Source organism: Ambystoma mexicanum, chromosome 1q, assembly GCF_040938575.1.
Source record: "Ambystoma mexicanum isolate Mex_15411 chromosome 1q, UKY_AmexF1_1, whole genome shotgun sequence".
Classification (NCBI taxonomy): Eukaryota; Metazoa; Chordata; class Amphibia; order Caudata; family Ambystomatidae; genus Ambystoma; species Ambystoma mexicanum.
Genome location: NC_090922.1, coordinates 345,734,138 through 345,761,052, shown reverse-complemented (window position 1 = coordinate 345,761,052; position 26,915 = coordinate 345,734,138). Strand labels below are relative to the sequence as shown.

Sequence of the window (26,915 nt, the reverse complement as noted above, 5' to 3'; positions counted from 1 at the left end):
AATAGGAACACTCTTCAGACGAGCGATTAAATATGGACAGCGCCGCCAGGTGACCTTTTTTGGTACCCACTTGAAGGCCCCTGTGGGCCAAAGAAAACAAAAACGACAGAACTACAGGAATTTCACATGGAAAAGGATCCTCATTCTTAAACCTGCACCAGTCGCAGAACTTTCTCCAACGGCAACGGTACAGGGACTTTGTTGCAGGCCTTCTGGCCGAAAGCAACACCTCCATCACGTCTTCAGGGAGGTCCCAATCCCTATACCTCAACCTTTCAGAAACCAAGCGTGAAGGTTGAGGGACCTGACCTCTGGATGGAGAACCTGACCCCCCCCCCCCTCCCGTGAGAGCAGATACTCTCGGTAGGGAAGACGACGTGGAGGACAGATGGACAAGTCGAGAAGGTCCGGGTACCACGTCCTCTGGGCCCACGCGGGAGCAATGAGGATCATCCTGGGAACCGAACCTCCGTAACCTCTGCAGTACTTGCGGAATGACGGGGACTGGAGGAAACGCGTACAGCAGTGGGAATGACTTCTCCACCACGAACGCGTCTCCTAAGGCTCCGTTTGGAGGAAAGTCCTGCAAGCAGAACCTCTCGCACTTCCGGTTGACAATGGAGGCGAAGAGATCCAAGAGATCCACTTGAGGGGTCCCCCAAAGGGCAAAGATCTCCAGGAGAATCTCCTGAACCAACTCCCACTCGTGAGAGATCGCGCTCTGCCTGCTCAGAGTGTTCGCCGTCTCGTTTTCTTCTCCTGCCAGATGAACTGCCGAGATCGAAACTTCCTGCTGGATTGCCCAGAATTCAGAGCTGATCGCCTGCCTGCACAGAGGAAGTGACCCTGCTTCCCCCTCCCCTTTTTGTTGAGGTAGTGCATGGCCACCGTGTTGTCCGTCAGGATCAGGACATTCTTTCCTCGCACAGTCGGCAGAAAAGCCTTCCGCGCTAGCCTGAGGGCCCTCAGCTCCAACAGATTGATATGGAGTCTGGACTCCGACGGAGACCAACGACCGCTGACTGCCAACTCGTTGGCATGAGCTCCCCATCCCGTGAGGCATGAGTCCGTCACGATTGTCACCTCCGGCCAGGGCAGCCAAAACGGAGCCCCCCTCATCAGATTGCCTTCGTCAGCCCACCACAGAAGGTCCTGGGCGACCGAAGACTGCACCTGAACAGGGTCCGACATCCTGCTGGAGGACTGAGACCACTGGAGCTTCAGTGCCCATTGCAAAGATTTCATCCGCAACCTGGCCTCTGGCACCAGAAGAATGCAGGATGCCATGAGGCTGAGCAGTCTCAAGAACTCGAACGCTGGGAGAGTCTGGGCAAGTTGAAACTTGTGCACCATCTGCTGAATGTGACGAGCCCTCACCTGGGGAGGAAAACATTGCCCCAGGGACGTGTTGAGCAATGCCCCGATGTACTGGAGCCTGTGAGTTGGTGTCAAATGGGACTTCTTTAAGTTGAGGGAGAAGCCCAGCTTGTGGAGGGAGTGGCAGGTGACCGACAGATGATCCAGTACTTGCTCAGAAGAGCACGCCCTGATCAACCAATCATCCAGGTAGGGGTAGACATGAATCCCCCTTTACTGAGGTGCGCTGCCACCACTACCATGAGCTTGGTGAAGACCCTCGGGGCGGAGGTCAATCCGAACGGCAGGACCCGAAACTGAAAGTGCCAATCGCCAACCGCGAACCTCAGGTACTTGTGCTTTGGATGGATCGGCACATGAAAATAAGCGTTCTTGAGGTTGAGAGACACCAACCAGTCCTGAAGTTGAAGGGCCTGGAGGACTTGAGAGTAACCATCTTGAACTTGTCCTCCCTGAGGAGTTTGTTCAAACCGCGCAAGTCCATGATGGGTCTCAATCCCGCGTCTTTCTTGGAAATAAAAAAATAAGGGGAATACCATCCCTTGTTCCTCTCCGCTACAGGCACCAGTTCTATGGTGCCTTTCTCCAGCAGGGATTGAATTTCCTGCGCAAGGAGCGGATCCGGACTCTTCAAAGAGATTCCCCGGTGGATTGTCTTGAGGCCTCTGCCGGAAAGGAAGACAGTAGCCGTGGGTTATGATCTCCAGAACCCAAACATCTGCAGTAATGGCGCGCCACTCTGCAAGATGCTGCGCCAGCCTTCCCCCAACCGACCAACCATGGGACATGGCCTCATGACTGAGCTCAAGCGGCTGTGGCGTTGCCTGAGGGCAAAGAGGCAACAGCCCGAGCGGCCTTGGCACCTCGAGTACCTTTTTTTCCACCTCTGGCACTCCTACGGTGGCCCTTTTGACTGGCAGCTCCTCTCGCTTTACCAAAGGATGAGTAATAACAAAAAGGAAGCTCCCCTCCATTGCTGTCCCCTACGACGAAAAGGTGGAGGTTGTCGAACTGCAGCGCCCAACGACTTTGCTGCAGCTTTTGCGGTCTGCAACCTCTCAAGGCTCTCGTCAGCCTTGCTGCCAAAAAGATGTTCCCCGTCAAAGGGCATGTTGAGGAGCCAGGCCTGCACATCAGGAGCAAACCCTGACTTCCGCAACCACGCAAACCTGCGTATCACGGTGCTCGCCGCCATGGACCGGCTGACGCAATCTGCCATGTCCAAACCCGACTGAACGGCCTCGCACATGGCATCCTTGCCATCCAGAACCATGGCAAGGAAACCATCCCGTTCATCCCCTTCGGGAATATGTTCAGCCGCCAAGGAAACCGTTCCACAGAGTGTGCGTGAAACTAGACAAGGCACAAATGGAGTTGGCCGCCTGAAGCGCCATAACCCCTGCAGAAAACACTTTCTTCGCCCCGCCGTCAAAACGCTTGTCGCCCCCATCAGGAGGGATGGTAGGGTACGCCCGCTGCTTTGCCGGGGCCATAGCCGCCTACACCACCAAACTCTCCGGGGTAGGGTGCTTGGACAAGTAGCATGGGTGACTACTGGCTGGGCGGTATTTTCGTGGCAAAGACTTGCTCACTGCCGGGAGACTCTCCAGAGCAGTCCAAGCCGCTGCCACCCTTCTTTGCAGAGCCATATGAAATGGCAGTACCGGGTCAGTTGGTGGACCAATGTCGGGGATATCCGTAAGGGGGGGGAGCAGACCATCCCAAGTACTCTGTGACCTGTGACATAAGGCCCCGGTACGAAGAATCAGCATGAGAGCCAGGCTCAGGCCTACAAAACTCCACCTCCGGAGAGGTGTCCAGCCCACTAGCATCATGCAGGGACTGCCTCAGGTCCTCAAACTGGCTATGGCCCGAGAGAATCTCGTCAGGCACCGTGTCGGGCACCAGCCCATCATCGGAGCCCTCATCCACCTCTGAAATGAACTCGAGATGGCGGCAAGAAGGCACAGAACTGGAACCAAAGCCATGCTTGACCTTGGCCAGAGCCTTTCTAGGCAGGTTCCCCGAGCCACGGGGTACCCCCGTCAACACAGCCCCGAAAAGCGTTGAGGAAATAGGCGCTGGCGTCTAGAGAATCGGCTCTGGCGACAGACGCGGCATCGACAGCGTCGACACAGGCCCCGAAGGCGGAGCCCCGAGCGTGTCCCTCGACATCCTGCGCGCCGTCAACGACTTCCTCGGAGGCAGAGCCTCGAGAGTCCGTCGACGACCTCGGCGCCACAGGCGTCGATGTCTTCCTCGAAGACTTCACAGGTTCACGCGGTCTCGAGCGCATCAAGTTCTCGGACCTGGACCGAGAACGATTCCCCCTTGTCCGAGCGGGACCTTTCCCGCGAATCGTGATGACCACCCGAGCCCGAAAGCGTGCGAGTGGTGTCACTCGGCTGATCACGACCGACCCCACTCATAGGCGCGGACGGACCAGTGCCCTGCGATTCGAGAATTGCCAGCATTTTCTTCCAGAAGGAAGCCCATTCCCCCGGTGTGGCATGCTTGGTGGAGTAAGCGACTCGTCGACGGGCAGAGTCCTCGGATGAGGACGGGGAAGGCGACCGATGACGGCACTTCCGGGAGTGCCTCGAAGAGGCAGAGGAGTGGCGAGACCGACTCTGGGACCGAGACCCACTGGACTTCCGACAAGGAGAGTCGCCCCTCGAGTCGTCCGTCGAAAGCCCCGCAGACCTCGACTTCCGGGGCTTGGGCACCTTACCTACCGATAACTTCTTGCGCTCCCGCAAGGCTTTCGACGTAAGCGACTGGCAGTTGACAGTCATCCGTGTCATGGGCCTCCCCGAAGCACCAAAGGCAGGCGTTGTGCGAGTCCGTGACCGACATGTTGGGCCCACAGTCCCCGCACTTCTTAAAGCCCGGACACGGTGTGGAAGACGAGGTAGACATCTTCACGAAGAAATATTTCACAAACAGGTTCGAAAGAACCGAGAACGCAACAGTAACTCCAAAGAATCGAGACGTGCCGAGATTCCCGAAGCGAACATGTTCATGGAAAAAACGGAACTGAGGCTATGGGCGTTGTGCGTCATACTTATAACATCCAGTGACGTCGGCCGTCGGAGGAGGTCCTCGAGGGCAGCGTATCGACGTCATCGACGCAGAAGCCAAAGATTTTCCGAAGCGGCACAACTGTGGTGATTACTATCATAGATATGGAATATGTCGGAGGACCCAATCCCCTCGAAGTACATATTAAGAATTACTGATTAGACTCGCATAAACCAAGAACCGAGTTATTAGCAAGGAAAACTCAAATAACTGATTTCCAAGTCATCTTACTTGGCTTGATACTCCTGAAAAAAAATGTTTTTTGTTAAGTTTCCTGCACTGAGCAAGATGCTCCCCACTATGAATGAGGAATTTGGACCCTGAAAGTACTTGACTGGATAGTTTGGTTATGACACAGAAATAAAGAGTTGATAAGCAGGAATTTAAAAGTAGCTACTTTGCACAGGACCTCAGGCAGCAAGCATTAGCTAGTTCTGTAGAAAAAACTGCTAGTTTGTATATGGGAAACACATTACTAGCTCAGTACAGTACATTTGCAGCTGGTCTGTTTTTGGAGTCATGTTTGCATGCGCCATCTAGTGGTTGGCTGGCATACTACACTGGTTACTAAACCAATTGGGGCATTGACAGGGGTGATCAGTAACCATCTCCATGTAGGATCCATAGACACTACCTAAAATACACCTAGTCGACACCTTCAACACTTTACTTTCACCTGTATTTATATAAAAATAAATCTAAAATTGAAACTTAACAGAAATATGCCTGTATATATCTAATTACTTTACAAACCATGGGAGGAGCCGTTTAAATACAATATGTGATAAGTATTAGTTACAATTAACAGTTTTTGCAGCTTGTATCGGCTTTAGAATCACATGCTATGCAGAGTCCACCGTTAGGGAGAATTCTCAGAAATGTGCTAATTCCTCTCTACCTTTGAGATCCCCAGCAACATTGCTGGATATTGAGAACTTTAATTTTTTACCTGGAAAGCGTGAGACCCTTTTCCCCCCCACACAAGTATTTTAATGTGATTTTGACCATTTTGTTTTTTGGTTGTGGAGTCTGAAACTCCATAGGCACCATCTTTTACATTGTGTCACACAACACCTTCAGTGCAGTGGCACAGGGAAATCTAAGATTTTCCCAAGGTTTAAATACTTTCTCTTGGATAAACTATTGTTTTCAAGAGCAGTAGAGTGAAATTGACTTTACTTATATTTGCAACCTTCTAGACCCAGCACACACTATCTAACAATAGGGTGCAGGAGGGGTTACTTAGTATTCCCTTTGTCTAGCTTCTCATGTAACAATTTTATGTTACCCATTCCTCGATGACTGGCTGGTGGCAGTGGTTTACTTTTAATCTACCATGGTGTGCTTTTACCGCGGGTTGCGTTTGCAGCTGCAGTAAAGCACCCATGGGTGCCATTTATGTCAAAATGGCCCCAATCTTTTTTCGCCATTTCTTTGTGGAAAGGTCCTTCGGGAGATTTCGCGCCGAACCAGGTTTGGTCCCTTTGTTCATTTTGCCTTTGGCGGGATTCACGAGTGAAGCCCACCTCTGGCTCCAGGGTGTCTGGTGGGAGCAGCAAGCGAGGGAGGTGCCCGAAACTCCATGTACTTAGTCTCCTAGGAGACAAATGCACTCTTAGGTGATTGGCCGGCTGGCTGTCCGGTAAGGACAGCCACCCTGCTGGGTGACTGACAGCTAGGCTGGAATGAACGGGAGAAACTTGCATAAAAGGCTAGGCTTTTTGGCTTGGAAGGCAGCGTCGACCACTGGGCGAAGGAATCCAAAGAAGAACTTGGAAGAGACGCCTGCTGCAACTCCTGGCTGTTGGTTTGCCCTGTGAAGCCCTGCTGCTGTGCTGAAGCTCCGAATTTTTCTCAACTAAAGACCTACAAGCACAACTTCTCCCATTGAGTTGGTGGGACCAATCAACTACAAAGTAAGCTACCTGGACATCCTGTTGAAGCTGATTGAATTTCCACTGCAGTCGCTGCTGGAACCGAATAGCCAGGGAGAGCAACACCAGATTGTGTGGGTTTCTTTTAAGATGGCCAAGACCTCCAGGAAGATCCTTTGGACTCCAGGAAGCAGGACTGAACGAGCCCGAGCCTCCTCAGCAGCATGCTAGACCCCAGATGCAAGGAAAGCCCATCTCGGCAGCCAGGAAATGCAGTGTTGCAATTTGCGGTAGACACAAGGAGTCTAAACACTGAAGTGCCACTTGTTTGAAGATTGCCAGTTGCAGTCGTTGACCAGTGCAGGCGTCCCCAGAAGTCCTCCCTCTTGTCCCCATGACTGAAGCCCAGAACACCAGGATCTGCAGAGCTGCACAGGAGCAGAAACATCTGCTACACTTTCCATCAACCTAAAAGGTACTGTACAGTCTAAGAGAACAAACTTACCTCTTGTCATGCCACCTGGCTTCTTCTCAGTTGAGACTTGCCTTGGTTACTCCTGTAGAGTTGGTTGCATCTTTTACAAGCCACATGCCTAAGATTGTGACCCTAACTTTGACTCTACTTTTCCTACGAAGTAGAAAAGAACATCACATAAAGACTTTTACTTACCTGCAAGAAGTGCTTCAGTTCACCTTGACTGTTGCTAACTTAACATTGGCTGGCCTGGCTCCCTGAATGACTTCTCTCCTCTGCTCAGGTGTCCCCTTCCTTCTAGGAAAGAGTCAACTAACTTCGCATTTTATAAGTCCTGGTTAAGTTACCTGCTTAAGAATAACGTGCCTTATTCTGAAACCTCTTCTTTGACACTCAATATTCTAAATGCAACATTGATATATTAATGTCCCCAGCATCCTAACTATTGAAGTCACTTGAGGGTGTAGGTAGTGCCTGTGTGCCATCCCAAATGAGTATTTGCCAATTTAGAAAACAGTGTATTTTGAAGTACATTTGTGTCTTGCTTTACATTGCCCCTTCTGAAGGAGGCTTATTCAGAATGACTTAAATTAATAAGGGTTTAATAAAGAAACCTTTTGTTTAAAAGTTTTGCAATACTTGTCACTGTGAATCTCTATAACTCCCCTACAGCTCACATTGACCCCTCTTGAAATAAGCCTGGCTGCTCAACATGCTACCAACCTGTGTTGTACCAAAGGTTGGGTTCCTATTGCCAGGAGCTCAGGGTTGTTTTAGTGCATCCAAAGGGTACTGCATACAATCTTGCCAAACAGCCATCATTTAGTAACTGCTACGGAGTACTGGAACATGTATTTCAAAACAAAGTTGGGTGTCGATAGGGGAGTTCTACTAGGTGAGTAAAACCTAAGGATGTAATATACAATTACAGGTGCTTTTGTGATCAGTGAACCACAGATAGAGGTAAGCAGTAACTATTGTAATTTATTTTTGGATGGCACACAGCTAACACTAGGTAAGTAAAACCCACATACTTAATTTAACCTCCCAATGAAGGGGAAAGTAAAACCTAATGTTACACTTTACTGAATGACTCAGTTATTCTAGGTAGGCAACAACCTAATACAGACTTACTCTGGACAGACTAGCAGCAAGTCAGGGGAAGCAAGACCCAGTTGGGACACTCATACAATTACCCTGCAGGAATAATCTGGTGAAACAAACACTTTACTTTTGGGAAGAGGCACAAACTAATCACAGGTGTGTAAGATACCTTCACATCTACTTTATATTAGACTGGCAAAACAGTTTCTAAGGAAGAAAAGATGTTAACCATACTTTTGAGAATAGTGCATCACATTCAAGATCAGTAAGAAGTTTTGTAACTGTTCACTCTTGTAATTACAGTTACCAACCAACCAACTGTTTACAAGTAAGGAACTTTTAGACTCTTATTTTCTTTTCTAGGCAAAAGTCCCAATCCCTTGAACGTCTTTTCCTTATTCTTGAAGCATGAGTGTTCTCAGTTGCAGAAGGGGGGTAACTAGGACTAGTGACCAACAGGCAAGGGTCAGGATAGGTTCTAGAGTAGCAAAAGTGAGTTAGGAAGACTGGGCAAACATGTCAGTACTTTACTTCTAGAATTAGAAGAGGGTCCAGGGGCTTCACAGGAGACACCCTAGCAGGATTCTAGCAGTGGGACTGGGTGCACTGGACGAGAGGCTTCCCCACCACATAAAACACTGCACATCTACACAGAAATCCTATAAGACTTAAGGAAAGTATATACCCAAGCCAACCCAGTACATCGGCATTGAAGAGGATTTTGCAGCAGGAGGACTTCAGAGTCTGCAGCCAAATGCCCGGTCAGTGGATTGCTTGTCGTGGTGACTGAAAACAAAACCTCAGAAGGAACTTTGCAGCAGGGATCGATGAAGAAGGCTATAGGCGAGGTTTCCGTCGCAGCGGAATGCGGTTCTGCGGATTTGGCGCCTTTTCAAAAGGAGCACAGAAGACAGAAAATCACGGTTACAGAGCAGGCTGTCAGGTCGCTGGAAATCATTTCAACGCGTTTCCTTCATCTTCCTCTACTGTTTCGGTTCCAATGGTCGACTTTCTTCAGCTTCCAGGTTCACATAACAGGAATTATAGCACCACCTCTGCATTCTTCCCCATATTTTACAAGAAGGGCCGGTCTGGTAGTCCAATCAGGACAGCCAGCCCCCCACTGGGATTTGTCACCATTCAAGCAAGGCATAAGACAAAGGGCTGTGGAGCTTTGGACTCCTCCCTCGCTTCCTGCCCACAAACAGACTGGAGCCTGAGCGGGGAGTCCCGCCAAAAATAAAAATCACACCAAGGAATTACCTGCCCTGGCCCGGATGCGAGGGGAAGGAACAAGAAACGACAAGTAACACAAATGGCGAAAGAAGATCAGGGCCATTTTGGTAAAATGAGCACACTTAGGTGCCTTTACTGCAGCTGTGCACACAGCGCGCGGTAAAAGTACACCAAATTAAAACAAGGTATCACTGCCACCAGCCATTGAAGGTAAGCTTGCCCCTGTAACAGAATTGTTACAGTTTTAGTGTGAAAAGGGGATACATTGCATCTCCCCAGCACTCCACATAAGGTGGAGTGTGCTGGCTTCACAAAATAAAATGTAAAAAGGTATCCAAAGATCCTTTATACCCTTGGGAACTGCATTTCACCCAAGGTTAGCAAAAGACTGGTAAAAGGAGCCCCTAGGGCAACCCAGCAACAGGCACTTCTGGTCAATAAGTGGTTAAAGAGGATAACTTTAAAAAGACACCATGTAGAGTCAAAAAAATGAAACCCATAAAAAGAGTTAAAGATTATGTGAGTGTGGAAAAAGGTTCCCATCCACTGAGGTATTAAGGAAAACTATCCCACTAATAAAGCAAAACGTTCTGGGGTTGACCCAGGTCAGGAAGCTTTACCAGTTATTTGAAAATCTTACCCAACACTATGCACAGATTAGCAAGCAGTATTAGGAGAAGATGGTGGGACGTGAGGAGGAGCAGCGGCAAATAGATGTTTTAGACCCGCTGGTCTCACCTGTGTATCTGCTTTGGAATGTGTGTCAATGCAGTAGTGCTGAAACAAGGTGTGTACTGAGCTCCAAGCAGCTGCTTTGCAAATGCTGTCTAAGGGGACATTTGCGATAAAGGCCAGAGAAGCTCCTGTGCTCCGTGTGGAGTAAGCTCTTGGTGCGAAAGGCAGTGTCTTATTTGATAATGACTAGCATAATTGGATACATTTGACTATCCATCTGGAGTTGGCATTCTTGGAAATGCGGTCTCCTTCTCTGCCTGTTGCTATGGAGACAAACAGTTGAGCTGTTTTCCCAAGCGGTCTGGTCTTGTCTACGTAGTAGAGGACCTTCCTCCTCACATCTAGAGTCCAGGGTTTATCCACAAGCTGAGCTAGTTGGCTTCTGAAAGAAAGCCGGAAGCTCAATGGATTGGTTCACGTGGAATTTAGAAATGAATTTAGGAGAGAACCTAGGGTGAGTACGTAAAACTAATTCATCTTTATGGATAATACAGAAGGGGAACTGCACTGACAACGCTTGCAAGTCGCTAACTCTTCTTATGGAAGTAATAGCCACTAAGAAGGCAGTCTTGTAGGTCCGGTGTTTAAGACTTGACTGATGCACAGGCTCGAAAGGGGGTACCATGAGCTTTGCTAGTACTACATTGTGATCCCATCCTGGCGGGGGGTTTGAAATTGGAGGGTAGAGTCTCTTCACTCGCTGCATGAATGCCTCAAAGACAGGTACTTTCTACCCAAATACTTTATTTTGATGGGTGCTTTTGGGCTGATAAAGTTGCCAGGTGGACTTTTATAGAGTTGAATACTAACCCCGAATCTAACAAATGGAACATATAATTTACAATGTGTGAGGGAGTACATTATATGGGGTTTATTTGTTTTGACTGGCACCAAATTACAAATCTTCATTTGTCGAAATAGCGATGCCTAGTGTTTGGTTTTCGTGCCTCCTTGAGGATATCCATACACCACCGTGGCAGATTAAGGTGTCCGAACTCTATGATCTCAGGAGCCATGCTGCCAAGTTCATTGAGAGTGGTTGTGGGTGCATGGTTGTTCCGTGTTGGGTTAACAGGTTGGTTAAGTACTTAGGAGCTTGATGAGATTGCACATCGGCAGTTGGCGCACATGTGGATACCATGGTTGTCTTGCCCACATAGGAGCTACTAGGATGAGCGTCATCTGTTCCCTGTGCATCTTGTCCACTATCCTGCTTATTAAGGGTGTCAGGGGATGGGGGTAGCGTAAGCACATTTCCCGGACCAGCTCATCCATAGGGAGTTCCCCTTGGAGTGTGGCTGGGGGAACCTGGACGCAAAGTCTGGGCATTGCCTGTTTTCTCCTGTAGCGAACAAGTCTAGTGTGGGGTAACCCCACAGAGAAGATGTGGTCTACGATGCTCAAATCTAGTTGCCACTCGTGTTCCTCTGGTGGGGGGTCTTTGCTCATAGAGTCTGCTAGAGTGTTGAGTACCCCTTGAACGTGTTGGGAGGATAGGGACATTCCCCATCCAAGTGCCCATTTCCATATTTTCTGTGCAAACTTGGACAGAGTGTGTGCCCCCTGTTTGTTGATGTAGAACATCGCAGTTGTGCCGTCTGTTAGAACTTGAACTGCTTGGATTGATAATTGTATTTCGAAGGCTTGCAGTGCTTTGAGTACTGCTAGTAGTTCCAGCAGGTTCATATGATTCTGTGCTGTGAGGTGTGTCCACAGACCATGTGCTGAAGGTAATGAGCCCCCCACCTCATGAGTGACGCGTCTGTTGTGACAACCACTTGCGCTTCGGGATATTGGAAGGGTTTTCCCTTTAACAGGTTTTCTCTTGACCACCAGCGTAGGCATTGTCCTAGTGTTGGCGAAACGACCACTAGATCATTCCACTGACCACTTGCCTGAGACCACTGTTTAGCCAACCACTCCTGCATTGGTCGCATGCGCAGACGTGCATGTGGAACTAGGTATATACACAATGCCATCATACCTAGCAAACACATTGCTTTGCGTACGCTTATCTGGAGACCGGCTTGATACTGGGGTATTTGCTGAAGCATGTTTTGCACTCTTTCCATTGATGGAAATGCTAAGCCTGTTATTGTATCCAATACAGCTCCTAGGAACTGTTTGGATGTGTTTGCTACAAGACTACTTTCTAGTCTATCGAGAAGCCCAATTAGAAGAGAAGATCTATGGTTCTTTGCATGTTTTGTTTGCAAAGATGGGGAGTTTCTCCTGTGATCAGCCAGTCGTCCAGGTAGGGGTAAGCTAGTATTGCCTCCCTGCGCAAGTGGCCATCACCACCCCCAGAACCTTGGTGAATACCCTTGGAGCCGATGCTATTCCCAAGGGTAGCACTTGGAAGTGCTGGTTTGGTACTTTGCACCACAAGAGTTTTTTGTGCACTGGAGCATTGAAAAATTAAAATATGCATTTTTCATATCCAATGTAGCCATGTAATTCTCCCCCCCCCCGTTTTAGCAGGGGAATTACTTCCTGTAGCGTTGTCATGCAGAATCTTTGTGGCTTTACATAAGTGTTTGGAGGATGTGAGTCCAATACTGGGCGCATGGTTTGATTTTTTTTTTGGCACAAGGAAGTATGTTGAATAAAAACTCTCGTTGGATGGAACAATCTCGATGGAGTCTTTGAGGAGCAGTGCGTTGACCTCTATCAAGATGAATTCTTCTCTTTTGTTGTTTTCCTTTGGCCCGGTGGGAGGTTTATGGTGTTTCTAGGAGCTCTACACAATAACCTCCGACTACCATCGGTAATACCCACTTGTCTGGTTAACCCCTCCCATGCATGGCTGAAGTTGGAAATCGGCCCCCCTACTGGGGAGGCATGGGAGGGGACCAGTAGCAGGTCGTCAGTGTTTGGGAGGCATTCCTCCACCTCTGGAAGTGCAGGATTGTTAGGGAGAATTCTCAGAAATGTGCTACTTCCCTCCACCTTAGAGACCCCCCAGCAGCTTTGCTGGATTTTGAGGACTTGATTTTTTTCCTGGAGAGAGAGAGTGACCCTTTTTCCCCCCACTCTCTCATGTATTTTAATGTGATTTTATACACTGTTGCTTTCGGTTGTGGAGTCTAGCCAACTCCATAGGCATCATCTTTTACATTGTGTGTCACAGCACCTTCCGTGCAGTGACACAGGGAAGTCTTTCAGATTTCCCAAAGGCTTAACTACCTTATCTGGAAACAGCCCAAAATGTCGCCCTCAGAATTGCGATGGCCGAAATGCCCATTTATTTTTTAAAATACACCCCCTTTACACCACATATGGGGGGGGTATGGGATATTATATTAATATGGAGGCTGCTGGGGTCTCCCCCTGCATATCTGTGGTGTCAAGGGGGTTTAATGGAGAAATAAAAGTCCGCATTTTCAGCTGTTGCAAAGTGAAATTGACTAGTTATATACCCTTTTCTCACTGAATGGCTGGTGGCAGTGGTTTCGTTGGAACTACCATGGTTTTGTGTTCACCGCAGGCTGCGTTCGCAGCTACAGACCCACGGGAGACATCTTTGTCAAAATGGCCACCAGTCTTTTTTTGCAATTTCTTTGTGGAAAGGTCCTTCTTGAGATTTACTCTGCGCGCCAAACCAGGTGTGGTCCTCTCTGTTCATTTTGCCTTTGGCAGGATTCACAAGTGAAGCCCACCTCTGGCTCCAGTGTGTCTGGGGTAGGCAGGACGTGAGGGAGGTGCCCGAAACTCTGTGCATAGTCTCCTAGGAGACCCAAATGCACTCTGTGGTGATTGGCCGGCTGACTGTCCGGCAAGGACAGCCACCCTGCTGGGTGACCGACAGCAAGGCTGGAATGAATAGGAGATAACTTAATAAAAGACCAGTGAATCCCGCCAAAGAAAACATGAAGGGACCAAACCTTCCACAAGAAAGGGCAAGAAAATAAGACCGGGCCATTTTGACAAAATGGCCGCCCAATGGGTGCTTTACTGCAGCTGCAATTGTAGCCCGTTGTAAACACACAACGGTAGTAAAAAGTAAACCATTGCCACCAGCCATTAATTGTAGATAGGGTAACAAATGTTACATGAGAAACTAGACAAAGGGGATACTAAGTAACTCCTCCAGCACCCTATTGTAAGATAGTGTGTGCTGGGTCTGGAAAGTTACAAAATGTGAGATAAGTCAATTTCACTTCACTGCTCTTGGAAACAGTAGTTTCACCAAGAGAAGGAATTTAAACCTTTGGGAAATCTAAGGCTTCCCTGTGCCACTGCACTGAAGGTGCTGTGTGTCACAATGTAAAGATGCCGCCTATGGAGTTTGTCAGACTCCAAAGTAAAAAAGAACAGAGTCCAAATCAAATAAAAATACATGAGAGATTGCGGAAAAAGGTCTCTCTTCAGGTTAGAAATTAAAAGTCCTAAAGTCCAGCAAAAAGAGATGAGGGTCTCTAAGGTAGAAGGGAATTAGCACATTTGAGAATTCTCCCCAACAAGATTGCTCACCAGGGAAAACTGAAGTCAGATTTTAATAGCGGTCTTAGTGTGCCGGGGACCAAGTCTGTGTGAATCATTAGGGAGCGTTGCAGAGTAGTTGCAGGAAGGGGTGCTCCCTCAGTCCTGGACAGGTCCAGACAGGGGCCCTTAGTGTGGGCCTTTGTGCAGGGGGCCGGCTCTCATGCCTGCCGGTTCTTGATAGGCCCAGATAACAATAGGCAGGCCAACCAACAGCCTTGTTGATGGGGCTCCATGGTAACCCTCGGAGGTACTCCGGTGCCGGGGAAAAGGGCAGCTACTTTAAATAGTCAACCGTTGATCGGTAGATACGGCCCACACGAGGGTCTGTACATGAAGAATAAGCGCACTGTTGTCGCCCTGTGATTTAATACGGTTCTCCTGCAAAGCTCGCAATATACATTATTTCAAAGCACGCCACTGTGCTACGCTGGTCAGGGTTTTACCCAACAGGTATGCACTCCTCAGTCCTGGCAGCATTTAGAGCTCTGCCGGTTGAGGTGGGGTGGAGGGAGGAAAGCTGCGCCCACAACACAGGGAGAGAAAAGAGGAATCCGGTGGCCTCCCAATATCCTCCCACCACAGTTGATTTTTTTAAAACGCTCTTAACATGGGGGAATAACAGTAATAATTGGTCTTTTGTTACATCGTTACCTTTTGTTTTGTTTCAAAAAACCCCATATAAAGATGCATATAAAAATAAAATGCACACATGTATAGATACCATACCTTTTAACTTAAGTTTGTTGTGAAATTCCTTATCAATTTCTTCCTTGTTGAACTGTGCATTAGCGCTCTCAAAGTCAAAATCTTTTTCAAACTTCATTGGTCCATCTCTTCGAATACCAAATCTTCCCCTTCCACCACGGTGCCCACCACGCCCACGTCGTGCAGATGGAGGACCTGGAGCTACAATGGTTAAAGAATGAAACCGTGATCAGCCTTTAGCCGAGTACCCAGAGAGGGCCCCAAGGGTTTACAGCAATGTACTGAAAAAAAAATAAGAAAGCTAATTGGAAGTGCTCAACTTTAATGTCAATCAACTAGGAGAACTTTTAAAAGTCCAGAATATCAATTTAACGTAAACTGCAGAGACTCCAGAATGACTATTCACTGTCACAGAGCTGCACAATAGATTTATAAAATTGTTACAAAAAAATGAACTTTTTTCATAAGCGTAACAAAGTATTGATTCACATTTTGGGCTTTGAATAGTCCCAAAAAAAAAAAAGTTAGCATGCCTGGTTTTCCATTAGTTGCCACCACACTATAGTTACCGTTTTTGAATTGCTGAAATTTACTTTCAGAATCGAAATAAGGATTCGACTAGCAGGAGCTTAAAGCAGCTCTGCGGCATTTGGCATCATTCAAAATCAAGTGCACTCTCCTGGAAACCAAGAATTGTTATACATCGTTCCTCAAATGCAACTCCCATATAAGATGGGAACTAGAACCGTCAATAATGGACCAATTATGCTTTAATGTTCATGTGTCCTAATGTTCATTTCTACACACACGCAAAAAAAGATTTAATGCCACATACCTATGTTTGCATAGCACCAATTAAGCTTGAAGAATCAAATTTAACTCCTTGTAGCTGTTGGGGTCAAGTGAACTGGGAGCTAAATAGCTCCCAGCATACACTATACGTGGGCACACTACTGATCTTACAGATATCCAAAAGAACATAGCAATAGTTTCAAATTTCAGTTTGAACCTTTCATTCAAGGACTTTGCTTCTTGGATGGATTACACAAAGTCATCTTTGCAGCCATCCAGAAGGTGCCAGTTGGGACACCCTTGTTACATAGCTGCTCTTCCTACATAAATTCTAAAACCGGATCACATTTTTTCTTACTGTCTAGTTATCACTGATTCCCAGACAAACCACATTCCTGGTTTAAAAAAATAAATAAAAAACACAATTAGGTAGTCCATATTAGTTAGACTTTAGAATTACAGTTCCAGCAATCTAAGGGCTTCATAAAACCATACATCTGAGGCAGTACCATACACCCGCTCTTAGTATAAGGCTGTACCTCCTGAACATTTGGTAGCGTAGACAGAGTAGCCAGGCTTATTTTAGGAGGGATAGAGGGCTCTAGCTTGGTACAAAGAAATGTTAGCATACATATGGTCCAAAGATAGACTGAAACACTATGTATTGTAAAAAATAAGGGTGTATTTAAATACAAGTAGGCCAAGAAAAGTCTTGGGGAAGTACGATATCATCATACAAACAATTTTAAAAACCAACTCAATACTTATGGGTTACAACTCAAAGTATAACCTTATTTAGATTACAATAGGCAGTCAAGGTGAGAAAAACCTACAACACATTCAGAATGGCAGTCAGCTATTCTTAGGTCGTAAAACAAGGTTGTATATATTTTTAAGATCCCATCAGTAATTCAAGGGTAGTAGACCCAGTCAGTCATGCAGTGACTCAGTTACAGAAATCTTGTAATAAATCAACCCAGTTACCAGTATACACCTTGGAACAGATATTACTTTGTAGAACTGTTACGCTCACCTGGTATCCACGGGGACGCCCGTATGCCCTGGTTGCCGGATTCCCCCCAGATGTGCTCAATTCGGGATGATGTCTTCTATGGCAGGTGGGCCTGAAAACACAGGAGGACTGGACTTGGGCACAGATTTTGTTTCCTCCAACTAGCAACTTGGACTCGACCTGATGGCCCCCTCTTCACGTTATGTCGTCTGGCGTGCTCTCCGTCCTGCATTCTGCGCAGGGGCACGTAGTTTCCTGCAGGTTGAAGCGATCGAGTTAACTTCACTGGTGCCAACCCATTCAAGTGTCTTTAAGGAGGTAAGTCCGATTATAGCAGTCTCTGAAGGACTTTGCTTTTCTTTCGTGCTATTAATGTCTTTCTCCGATTGTTTCCCCCTTAGGTGTGCGGAGGTTCGCTGGATGCGCTGCTTGGGTCAGGCTCCTTCCGGGATTTATGGACACAGAGTATATGAAGAAAGGTAGGTTCAGCGCGAAGTGCGGCGCGCTAATGTCTTTTGGGCTAACCTGTATTCTTTATTCCTTTTCAGGTCGCAAAGGTCTTTCTGGGCGTGCGTTGACTTCCGGACCGGAACCGGCCAAGATATGCCCAGCCAGGTGAGGAGGTTATGGTTAGTGCTGTGATTGCCGTGAGTAACCTGTTTAACGTTGTCCCCTTTTCTCTCCCCTCCAGGTGCTTCGTTCTGGTGTGTGCGTGATGTCCTGAAGATGCTGCCAACGGGATGGAAGACCGCGAGCAGCCGAGATCGAAGGATGGAAAGCTGCAAGTAAGCTGGGACTGCTAATGTTCTTTTGTCTCCTCTGCAGGTCCGCGATTCCAGGAACGCCGGGTGCTGGTCTCTGAACACGATGAGCGTCACGCTGCTGTATGCAGAATAACGCGAAGCACGTTCTTTAGCTTGGGTGTGGTTTATATAGCCTACCCCTGTAAAGTAGTCCAGGTAAAGTAGTCTGGGCTACCACACCCTAATACACTGCACCGCACAGTCTGGTTCTTAGGGCCTAGACTGTGTGGGTGTCTCCATGTTGGCTGCAGGCTTCCACACAAAAAGTAGTCCCCTCAAGTCCCATTCCAAATATGAGCCTGGTGCCAGAGGCGCCAGGACTGACTCCAGGAGAGTCCCTGGTGATAATATAAGGCCCTTGGGGCCCCAAATGAACCCAAAGTCCTAAACCTACCTGGCATGTGACCATGCCAGTGGGGTTCTGGGTCACGGGCCGTGACAAGAACACAGTTCAGAGCTAGTAAATGTAACTCCTACTTTCTGTAGGTCCTCAATGATAAGTATTGACAACTATTTTAGAATGCACGTAATTCAGGGAAAGCAACCCCCAATGATAAGTTTTTAAGAGCAGCAGCTGTTCAAGGTAAGTAAAGACCCATATACTTTTAAGAGGGGCTACAAGCAACTCAAAGACCAGTATTAACTTCAAAACTGTTTTAGAAATGCACCAAGCGGATGTTAATGTTAAAGGATATATGTACCGAGCACTATCAGCACCGAAGTGGTCCCTTGGCGCTCTGAAAAAGGGAAGGGGGATGAGTTAGTGGGACTAAGCTAGAAAAGTGCAAGAGAGCAGTGATGTGCTGTTGGCAGCCTCAGCCCGGTGGATCCGTTGACTGGGCTTGGGGTGTTTCGTGGTCGGTAGTCATCATGTGCTGTTGTGCAAGTCTATTTGTGGTTTGTTTTGTTGTTGCAGTGAAGTTTGTGCGGATTGTTGTGTTGTAGGCTTGTGGTTGTGTTTGGTTAGAGTTTGAGAGGTGTATGCTGAGGGGTGAAATTGTTAGTGGATTGGTTAATTGGCATTGCTGTCCTTGCAGTTATGTCTAGGTGTGATGCTTGCTATCATTCACTATTCCATCTGAGCGCGGCACTTGCTAATCTTCAATATCCCATCTAGATGCGAGGCAGGCTAGTGATCACCAAGTGCCCTCCAAGTGTGGCACTTGGTAACATTCAGTTTCATTTAAGTGTGGCGCATGCTCCACATCTCTATCTAGATGCTATGCAGGCTAATGTTAAGAAATACCATCTAAGTGGCACATGCTAACATTCACAATCCTATCTAGATGTGACGCAGGGTCTGGGTAAGCAAACCCAATGGTATACTTTAAGAATGTTCATCAAGGTAGGTAAACCCTATTTGGCAAGCTTTTACACAATTCAGAATAATAAAACAGTGCCAATACTCATTACCTTTAAGAAGGGGGGAAACATTCAAAGTAAGTAAAATAACATACTTTTTAGAGTTTAGAGGGGCAGAATGCAACTCAAAAGTAAGTATAAACTTAAGGGCAATTTGGAAGTTATTCTATTACAGAGATACAGTTGCAACACTAATTAATATATGAAGTACGTACTTTAACACTTGTTATATTTTTCAAAACGGAAAGATAATCTTATAAAGTCTTTCCCCTAGTCTATAGCATGAGGTTTTCTCAGAGGCATAGGTGGGACCGCAGTGGTGTAGGAGCCAGTTGTATGCAGATCAAGATAGGGTCCAGTTGCAGCAAAGTCATTCCATAGGAGAGCTTCTTAAACAAGTATTCACTTTAGAATTAGTTGAAGTGTTCAGGCACTTCAGAGAAGACAACCTATAAGCGTTGCAGCACTAGGCCTGGGTAAGTGGTACAAACAAACTCCCAACCACACCAATCACCCACACAGCCTCACAGGATTCACACAAGACTTAATGGAAGTATTACCCAAGCCAACACAGTACCTTAGGAGAAAAGAAGAGCTGAGAGAATGCTTTCAGGATGCAGAACCACAAAACCAAGTTCGTGGAAGATTGGTCTGCAGACTAAACTTGACACTGGGTTGGAACTTTCAGCTGCAGCAGTCAGAGGTGGCTTCCAGCAAAGGTTTCATCACAGATTCTCACGGCTCTGTGGATTTGGCACCCTTTTACAGAAAACCAGACGAAGAACGCATATCGCCTGTCGGTTTCTCTTCACTCTCCCGTCCTGCACTTTGGTGAGGAGACTTCAGGGATTCTAATCTGGTCTCTGGAGTTCCAGCAGGAATCCACAAAAGTTTCGGACAGAATCTAACTTCAGAAAACCATGCACTCGAGGAGCCAGGGTATTGGCATTTTGCAGCCCAGCAAGGTCGCAGCACCTTGTGGAATGGCTCGTTTTGCAGGTCTTGAGACTAGTGGATCCCACCAGCCACTGGGTAGGAGTCGTCTTTAGGATCCCCAGGTCGATTGGAAGGAAGGGTTGCATCAGGCCCCAGTTTCACAGCAGGCTCTCTGGTTGCTGGAAATAACTACAGACATCTTTTCTTCATCTTCCTCATCTTCCTCATCTTCAGATTCAGCTCCAGTGGTCGACCTGCAAATAAAAGCTCTGCAGGCACCGCATGATGGAATAAAGTTGCAAGACAATCACTGAATTTAGACCTTGCACAAACCACAATAAAGTTTTTTTGGAACCATATCAGCTCTTCCGTCAACTCGTTCAAGCATTGCTGCAATGGTCAAAACATCTGACAATAGGGAGAATGAAGCCAGACTGCAACATCTCGATCGACAACAAAGGGTCCTTGTTGAAACTGTCAGGGTATCGAAAGAAACTCAAAGGCCCCGGCTGATTTTATGATAATATACTACCCTCTAACCTTTCTTGCACCCCTGAACTCGAAAGATTTATAACTACAACAGAGTCCTAATCAGGGGAAGTGATGAGGACTCCTCAGTGATTTCAAACGATTTACTGCCTGGCGACCTCCACAATCCAAGTACCCATGCTGTAATACCATTGGCAGTTCTGGAAGCTAGGATCGGGCCATTTGGGAGAATTCTCATTTCTGTGCTAATTCCATTCAACCTTACAGACCCCCAGCTCTTTTGCTGGACTTTAGGGATTTTTATTTTTAACCCTGGAGTGAGATATACCTTTTTCCTCACTCTGTGTTTTGACCCGATTTGGATTGTGCGTTTCCTTTGTGTGTGGATTCCCTAGGCATCTACTTTTTGTATGGTGACAGCACCCTCAACGCAGTGTCAGAGAAATCCTTTAGATTTCTCATAAGGTTTAAATACATTTTCTTGTGTGAACTACTGTTCCTAAGAATAGTAAAGTGAAATTGACTTTACTTCCCTTTAATCTTTGTAGGTCCAGCACACACCATCATATGTGGAGTGCTGGGGGGTTACAGAGTAGCCTTTTATCCTACATTCTCATGTAACATTTTTTGTGTTACCCTCACTACTTTTAATGGCTGGTGGCAGTGGTTTAAAATGTTCCTACCATTGTGCTTTTCTAGCGCAGGCTGAATCCTCAGCTGCAGTATAGCACCCATGGGGGACCAATTTTTCAAAATGGCCCCGGTCTTCGTTTTTTGGCATTTTCGGTTTGTGGGATCTTGCTTGGGTTTTACTCTGCAGGTCAAGCCAGGTTTGAGCCCTTTTTTCTTTTTGCCTTTGGCGGGCTTCAGTAGTGAAACCTGCCTCTGGAATGGCAGGAAGTGAGGGAGGTTGCCGAAACAACCGCCCTTTGTCTTTTGGAATGCCTGAATGCACCCAGCCCTGATTGGCTGGCTGTCCTTGCAGGACAGTCACCTTTTGTTTGACAGCCTAAGCTGTGCATGAATGGGAGAAAACTGCTTAAAAGGCTAGGGTTTTGGGACTAGAGGCAGAGTCAACCACTGGGAAGACCACCAGACGAAGAAACCTTGAACGGAGCTTGCTGCATCCTCCTGGATATTTTAATTGCCCGGTTAAGCCTTGCTGCTGTGCTGAAACTTTTCTGATCGACAAGACGAGCTCCGGAATAGACTTCTTCCCTTGGGTTAGTGGGACCCACTTACCCCAGGACCAATTCCACTGGACGATCTTCCCAGACTGGCTGTTTGCTGCTGCAGGAACTGAGTGCCAGGTGTCAAGTAATCCATAGTCGAGTAATCCAGCTAGAAGCTCCAGGAGTCTACCCAAGAACTTCCAGAAGCAGGACGACCAGAGCTCGAGTCCCCTCACCAGAGTGCAGAACTCAAGGAGTGAAGGAAGCCAAACTGGTATTCAAAATTTGCGGTGGTGCCGTTTACCGTGCGCTGAAACTGAAGTGCTGCTGATCCGAAAAGAGCCCATAGTTGCTGTCAACCTCCATATTGCTGCTGCAGGAGTTCTCCAGATGTCCTCCCTCTTGTCCCCACGACTGAGGCTCAAGAACCCAGCATCTGAATCACTGCAACACAAGTCAGCTGGACCACTCTTCTTCCAACCAGAGTTATTGTTCAGACTTGGAGTACTTACCTCCGTGTGTTTAGCTTTGCTCTTCTCAGTTGAGACTTGCAGTAGCTATTCTTTTGCTGGAGTTGATTTCAGCTCTACCCTTCACAGGTTTAACAGCTTGTGACCCTACAGTTATTTTTCTTCAACAAACTCTCCAACTTTGTGCAAGAAGGAACAAATTACTTACCTGTAACTGTTCTCCAGCATGGGTCTAGCATGGATTCACATGCTCATGAATATTCCCCGTCAGGCTGGGAATCATCGTTAAAACGGTTTCTCCTATAAACCAATCACTGAGCTCTGGGTCGTACTGCCCCTGGCCAATGACTGCACTCTCCCTAAGCCACTCCTCTGGCAGCCATCTTCAGATTTGGTAGCGCGTAAAGTGGCAGTAGGCCCAAGAGAAGAGGGGAAGGCGGGAGGGTTTGCATGCGAGTCAATGCCAGATCCATGCTGAAGAACAATAGTTACAGGTAAGTCACTGGTTCCTTCTCCAGCATGGGGTCTGGCATGGATTCACATGCTCATGAATAAAGAATACACAAAGTATACAACCACGGGAGGTGGCAAGGCTTAACAGAAGCAACCAGACTCACCTTCAGGCGAACAGGTTGCACAGCACTGCCTGGCAGACTCTGGACTCCTCCCTGGAATCCCTGTCAATGCAGTAGGATTTCGTAAAGGTGTGCGTCGACCTCCACGTGGCAGCCCTGCAAACATCCAACAGGGGCACACCAGACAGGAACGCTGTCGTAGAAGCAATCGGTCTGATAGGATGGGCTCTCGGACAGCCAGGCAGTGGTCGGTTTGCCAACCGCTGACAATGAGTGATGCAGCCGGAGAGCCACCTGGAAATGGAAGCCTTGGACCGGGCCTTCCCATTGTTCACAGGGCCAAAGTTCACAAAAAGCTGAGAAGTCTTCCGGAAACTCTTCGTCCGGGCCACAAAAATCTTTAGCGCTCAAGCCACATCCAGCGAGTGTAAATTCTTCGCAGCCAGCGACAAAGTCGTCGGAAAAAAAACACAGGCAACACCAAGGGTTTGTGACGATGAGAATTTGATGGGACCTTGAACATGAAGTAGGGGTGCGTCTGAAGCACCAACCTCGTCTCGTGGAAAGTCCAATAAGACCGCTTGCAGGACATGGCCTGGATCACACCTACTCTCCTGGCAGAGGTGATGGCCTCTTTGGGTCCTGAGGGGTCGGTCTCAGGCTAAGGTCCGGCATCCTCTTTGCCCAAGTCTTTTCTATTGGCTTAGATTAAGCCTCCCGCCTGGGAGGAAGAACCACTCTGGCCGCCACTGTGGCACCCTGCACCGGGTCAGCCACTTTCGCCTTCAAAAGGGGTGGGGGCAGCATCCATCCCGATGGACGAGGATGTTTTGGCCTGGATCAACTGGGCCTTCACTGGCAGGTCGGCCACCATGTCCTGCTTGGCCTTTTCCCGGTTTCTCCTGCAGCTTCCCTGGGGTAGCTGACTTGCTCTTGGACAAAGTTCTGGAGCAGTGGCTCGAGATCAAGGCAGAGGGAGACAATGAACGCACCCTGACCGTTGCAGAACCCACTTGCGCAGCGACCCCAACGGGACTCGCAGTGCATGGCCTCGTCTTGGGCCTCCACGGAAGGAGCACACTCAAAGGACTTAGAAGCACGCTCAGGTTGGCTGGATCCTGATGAGGAATGCCCCTGTGAACCACCCCGGGTAGAGGTCCTGTCCTTGAGCCAGGTCGCCAGCCGGACATGTCGATCCTGTGTGTGCTTGGAGAAGCCACGGCAGATTTCACGATCTTCTTCCTTGTGCGCCGGGTGTATATGATACAGGCATTGGGAATCGTCCGTGAAAATATTCTGCAAACCGCAGCTGTTGCACAGCTTGAAGAGGGAAGCTCAGTCGTCCTCTGACATGACCCAGCGCTGTGTCGGCATGATGGAATCTTGAATAAAACACTTGATTTCTGCACTTGAGGGGCGATGAAAGCTGCTGCAAAACTGGTCCACGTTAATCGGATGGATCACACAGGTGCAATTGACGAAAAACCAGTTTTCCTACAAAAAAAGCGCGAAAAAACACAACGCTCGAAGAGCAAAACGCGAGGACTTCCAACACTTGAACGTGCGGTAAAATCTGAAGGTGCTGCCAGAGGAGGGGCTAAGGGAGAGGGCAGCCATTGGCTGGGGGACAGTATGATCCAGAGCTCAGGGATTGATTTATAGGAGAAATTATTAGTTACTCACCGTAGTGACTAACATACTCCTAGTCCATAGTCCCCTTTCCTCCATACTGCATGAGCGTCCCTTCCAAGGGACGGAGACAGAACCTTTTTCACCAAAAAAACTCTTCTTCCCTTTAAATTTAGAGGCGTGTGGGGGTGCGGCTGTGGGAGCATGTGCTGCCCTGACTCCGCCCTCTGGTGCCACACCTCAGTCCCCATTGACGCGTTGACAATAGATTTAACAATGCCTAATGACACCTATTACAGGGTGTGGGGGAGGATGGTCGGACGTATGAAGGAAAGGGGACTATGGATTTAGAATACGTTAGTCACTACAGTGAGTAAACTTATAAATTACTCTTACGTCCCGCCCCCTTTCCTCCATACTGCATGGGCGATTACAACTGAATGTAGCCCCAGGGTGGAGAGGAGACCAGGGTGGAGTGGAGACCCTCAAGCAAATAGGTTCCTGAACACCGCCTGTCCGAAAGCCACTTCAGATCTAGAGCCGGCATCCAAACAGTAATGCTTGCAGAAAGCGAGGGAATGGCCCAAGGGAAATGTTGCTGGAAGCCCTGACTGAGTGGGCGAGCATGTTAGCCAGAAGCAGCTTGTGCTTCCCCTCGTATGCTTCTTTGATGGTCGAGACCATCCAGCGTGACATGGAGACCTTGGAGGCCTGATAGCCTGGGCTTGCACCACCAAAGGAGACAAACGGGGCATCTGACTTGCAGAAGCCCTTAGTCCTGTCTAGGTAGAATTTCAAGGCACGTCTGACATCCAAGCAGTGCAGAACGTGTCCTTAAGATCGGCAAAAAAAGTACGGAGGACGATTTCCTCATTCAAATGGAAAGCAGACAGCACCTTAGGCAGAACTGCTGGGTGCGCCCACAGGACTACCTTGTCCTTGTGAAAGGTAGTGTATGGTTCTGAGGCGCATAGCGCCTGGAACTCACCGACTCTTCGAGCCGAGGAGAGACCTACCAGTAAGGCCATGTCAACGGATGCCATTGGCTCGAACGGTTTGTGCGCCCATGCGCTGAGGACTATGTCCAGGTCCCACATGCAGCCCCGTCAAATATTTGAAAATCGGATTGGAGGAGAAAACCCCCCTCCTCCAAGTTCCTGTAGGCCCTGATGGCTGTGAGGTAAGTGCAGCAGGTGCCCACCTGCACGCCAGAGTGGGCGAGGCGCTCCAAGAAGGAGAGCACGTTAACCAAAGTACTTGCCAGGGGGTGGGGGGGGGGGTCGATATCCTTCGAGGCTGCCCAGAAGCAGAACCTGGTCCATTTACTCTTCTACTGGGCCCTGGTTGCTTTGCGCCTGGCGCCCTGTATGATCTCCAGATTGGCCTGGGAGAGGATGAGGTGCCTTGGCATTACCTGCTCAGGAACCACACGGCGAGGGGCTAGTTTCTGTGGTGCGGGGTGAATGACCCTGCCGCCCCAACCCCTTGCTGTGCCAGAGGATGTGTTGGGTCTGTCGGGAGGTGAATCGGAGGCATCTCCGTGAGGCTGAGCAGCTCCGAGAACCATGGCCTGGCTGGCCACCATGAAGCAATTAGAATGATGTTGAGCTTGCGAGAATCCTTGATCTTGCAAATCACTCTGAATCAACAAGAGTGGGCGGGAAGGCATATGCTGTCATGCCTTTCCACTGGATCTGAAATGCGTTGCCCAGGTAGTCTGGGCCCAATCCCTGCCAGGAGGTGAACTGAGGGCACTTCTTGTTGTGCCAGGTGGCAAAGATCCACCTGGGGAAGACCCCATCTGTTTAAGATCTCCTGAATAACGAGGTCGTTTAGCTGCCACTCGTAATTGCCTGCTCACAAACCTGCTGAGCCTGTCTGCCTCCAGGTTGGATTCCCCCGGGAGGTGCACTGCTGTGAGGTAGAGGTTTTCCAGGGCCCATTCCCACATGTTGATTGCCAGTCTGCACAGTGGAGGGGGATCTGGTGCCTCCCTGCTTGTTGACATAGTACATGCTAGTCGAGTTGTCAGTCTGGACGAGGCCAACCTTGCCCCTGAGAAGTGGAAGAAATGCTTTGAGTGCTAGCCAGATGGCGTTCAACTCCAACCAATTGATGTGGTTTTCCTGCTCCTGTCGAGTCCAGGTGCCGTGGACCGAGAGATCGTCCAAGGTGGCTCCCCGGCCCTCGAGGGAGTAGTCTTGTGATGGTGACCTGCGGGGTGGGAGGCCGAAAGAGCTTGCCCATCCATATGTTGCAAGCCCTGGACCACCAGGTTAGGTCCGGGCGGAGAGATGGAGGAACGCTGAGCATCTGATTGAGAGCCCCGCTCCTGGTTCCATGAAGCCGCGTAGTACAGCTGAATCCTCACCCTGAGAGTCTTGTGTGTGGGACAGCTAATAGGACCACTGCCAAGAGGCCCAGGAGATGCTGGTACCACCAGGCCGAGGTTACTTATCTGATGAGGAAGTGTGTGGTGGCCCTCTTGATGACCGAGATCTGTCCTCCGACAGAAATACCTTCTCGGAGCATGTGTCCCAGAAGAGGCCCAAAAATGTCAGTCTGCATGGGCTGCTGCTACGACTTCTTGAGATTGAGCGAGA

At 48.5% G+C, this 26,915-nt stretch overlaps 1 protein-coding gene across 1 annotated transcript in view; it reads right to left on the bottom strand.

Moving 5' to 3' along the window:
• Positions 1 to 26,915, bottom strand: part of LSM14A (LSM14A mRNA processing body assembly factor) — a 777,373-nt gene that overhangs the window by 176,302 nt on the left and 574,156 nt on the right. The window contains exon 7 of the mRNA XM_069639395.1: positions 15,094 to 15,273. Coding sequence (XP_069495496.1) covers positions 15,094 to 15,273 — 180 coding nt within the window. The remainder of the gene's footprint in view (positions 1 to 15,093; positions 15,274 to 26,915) is intronic.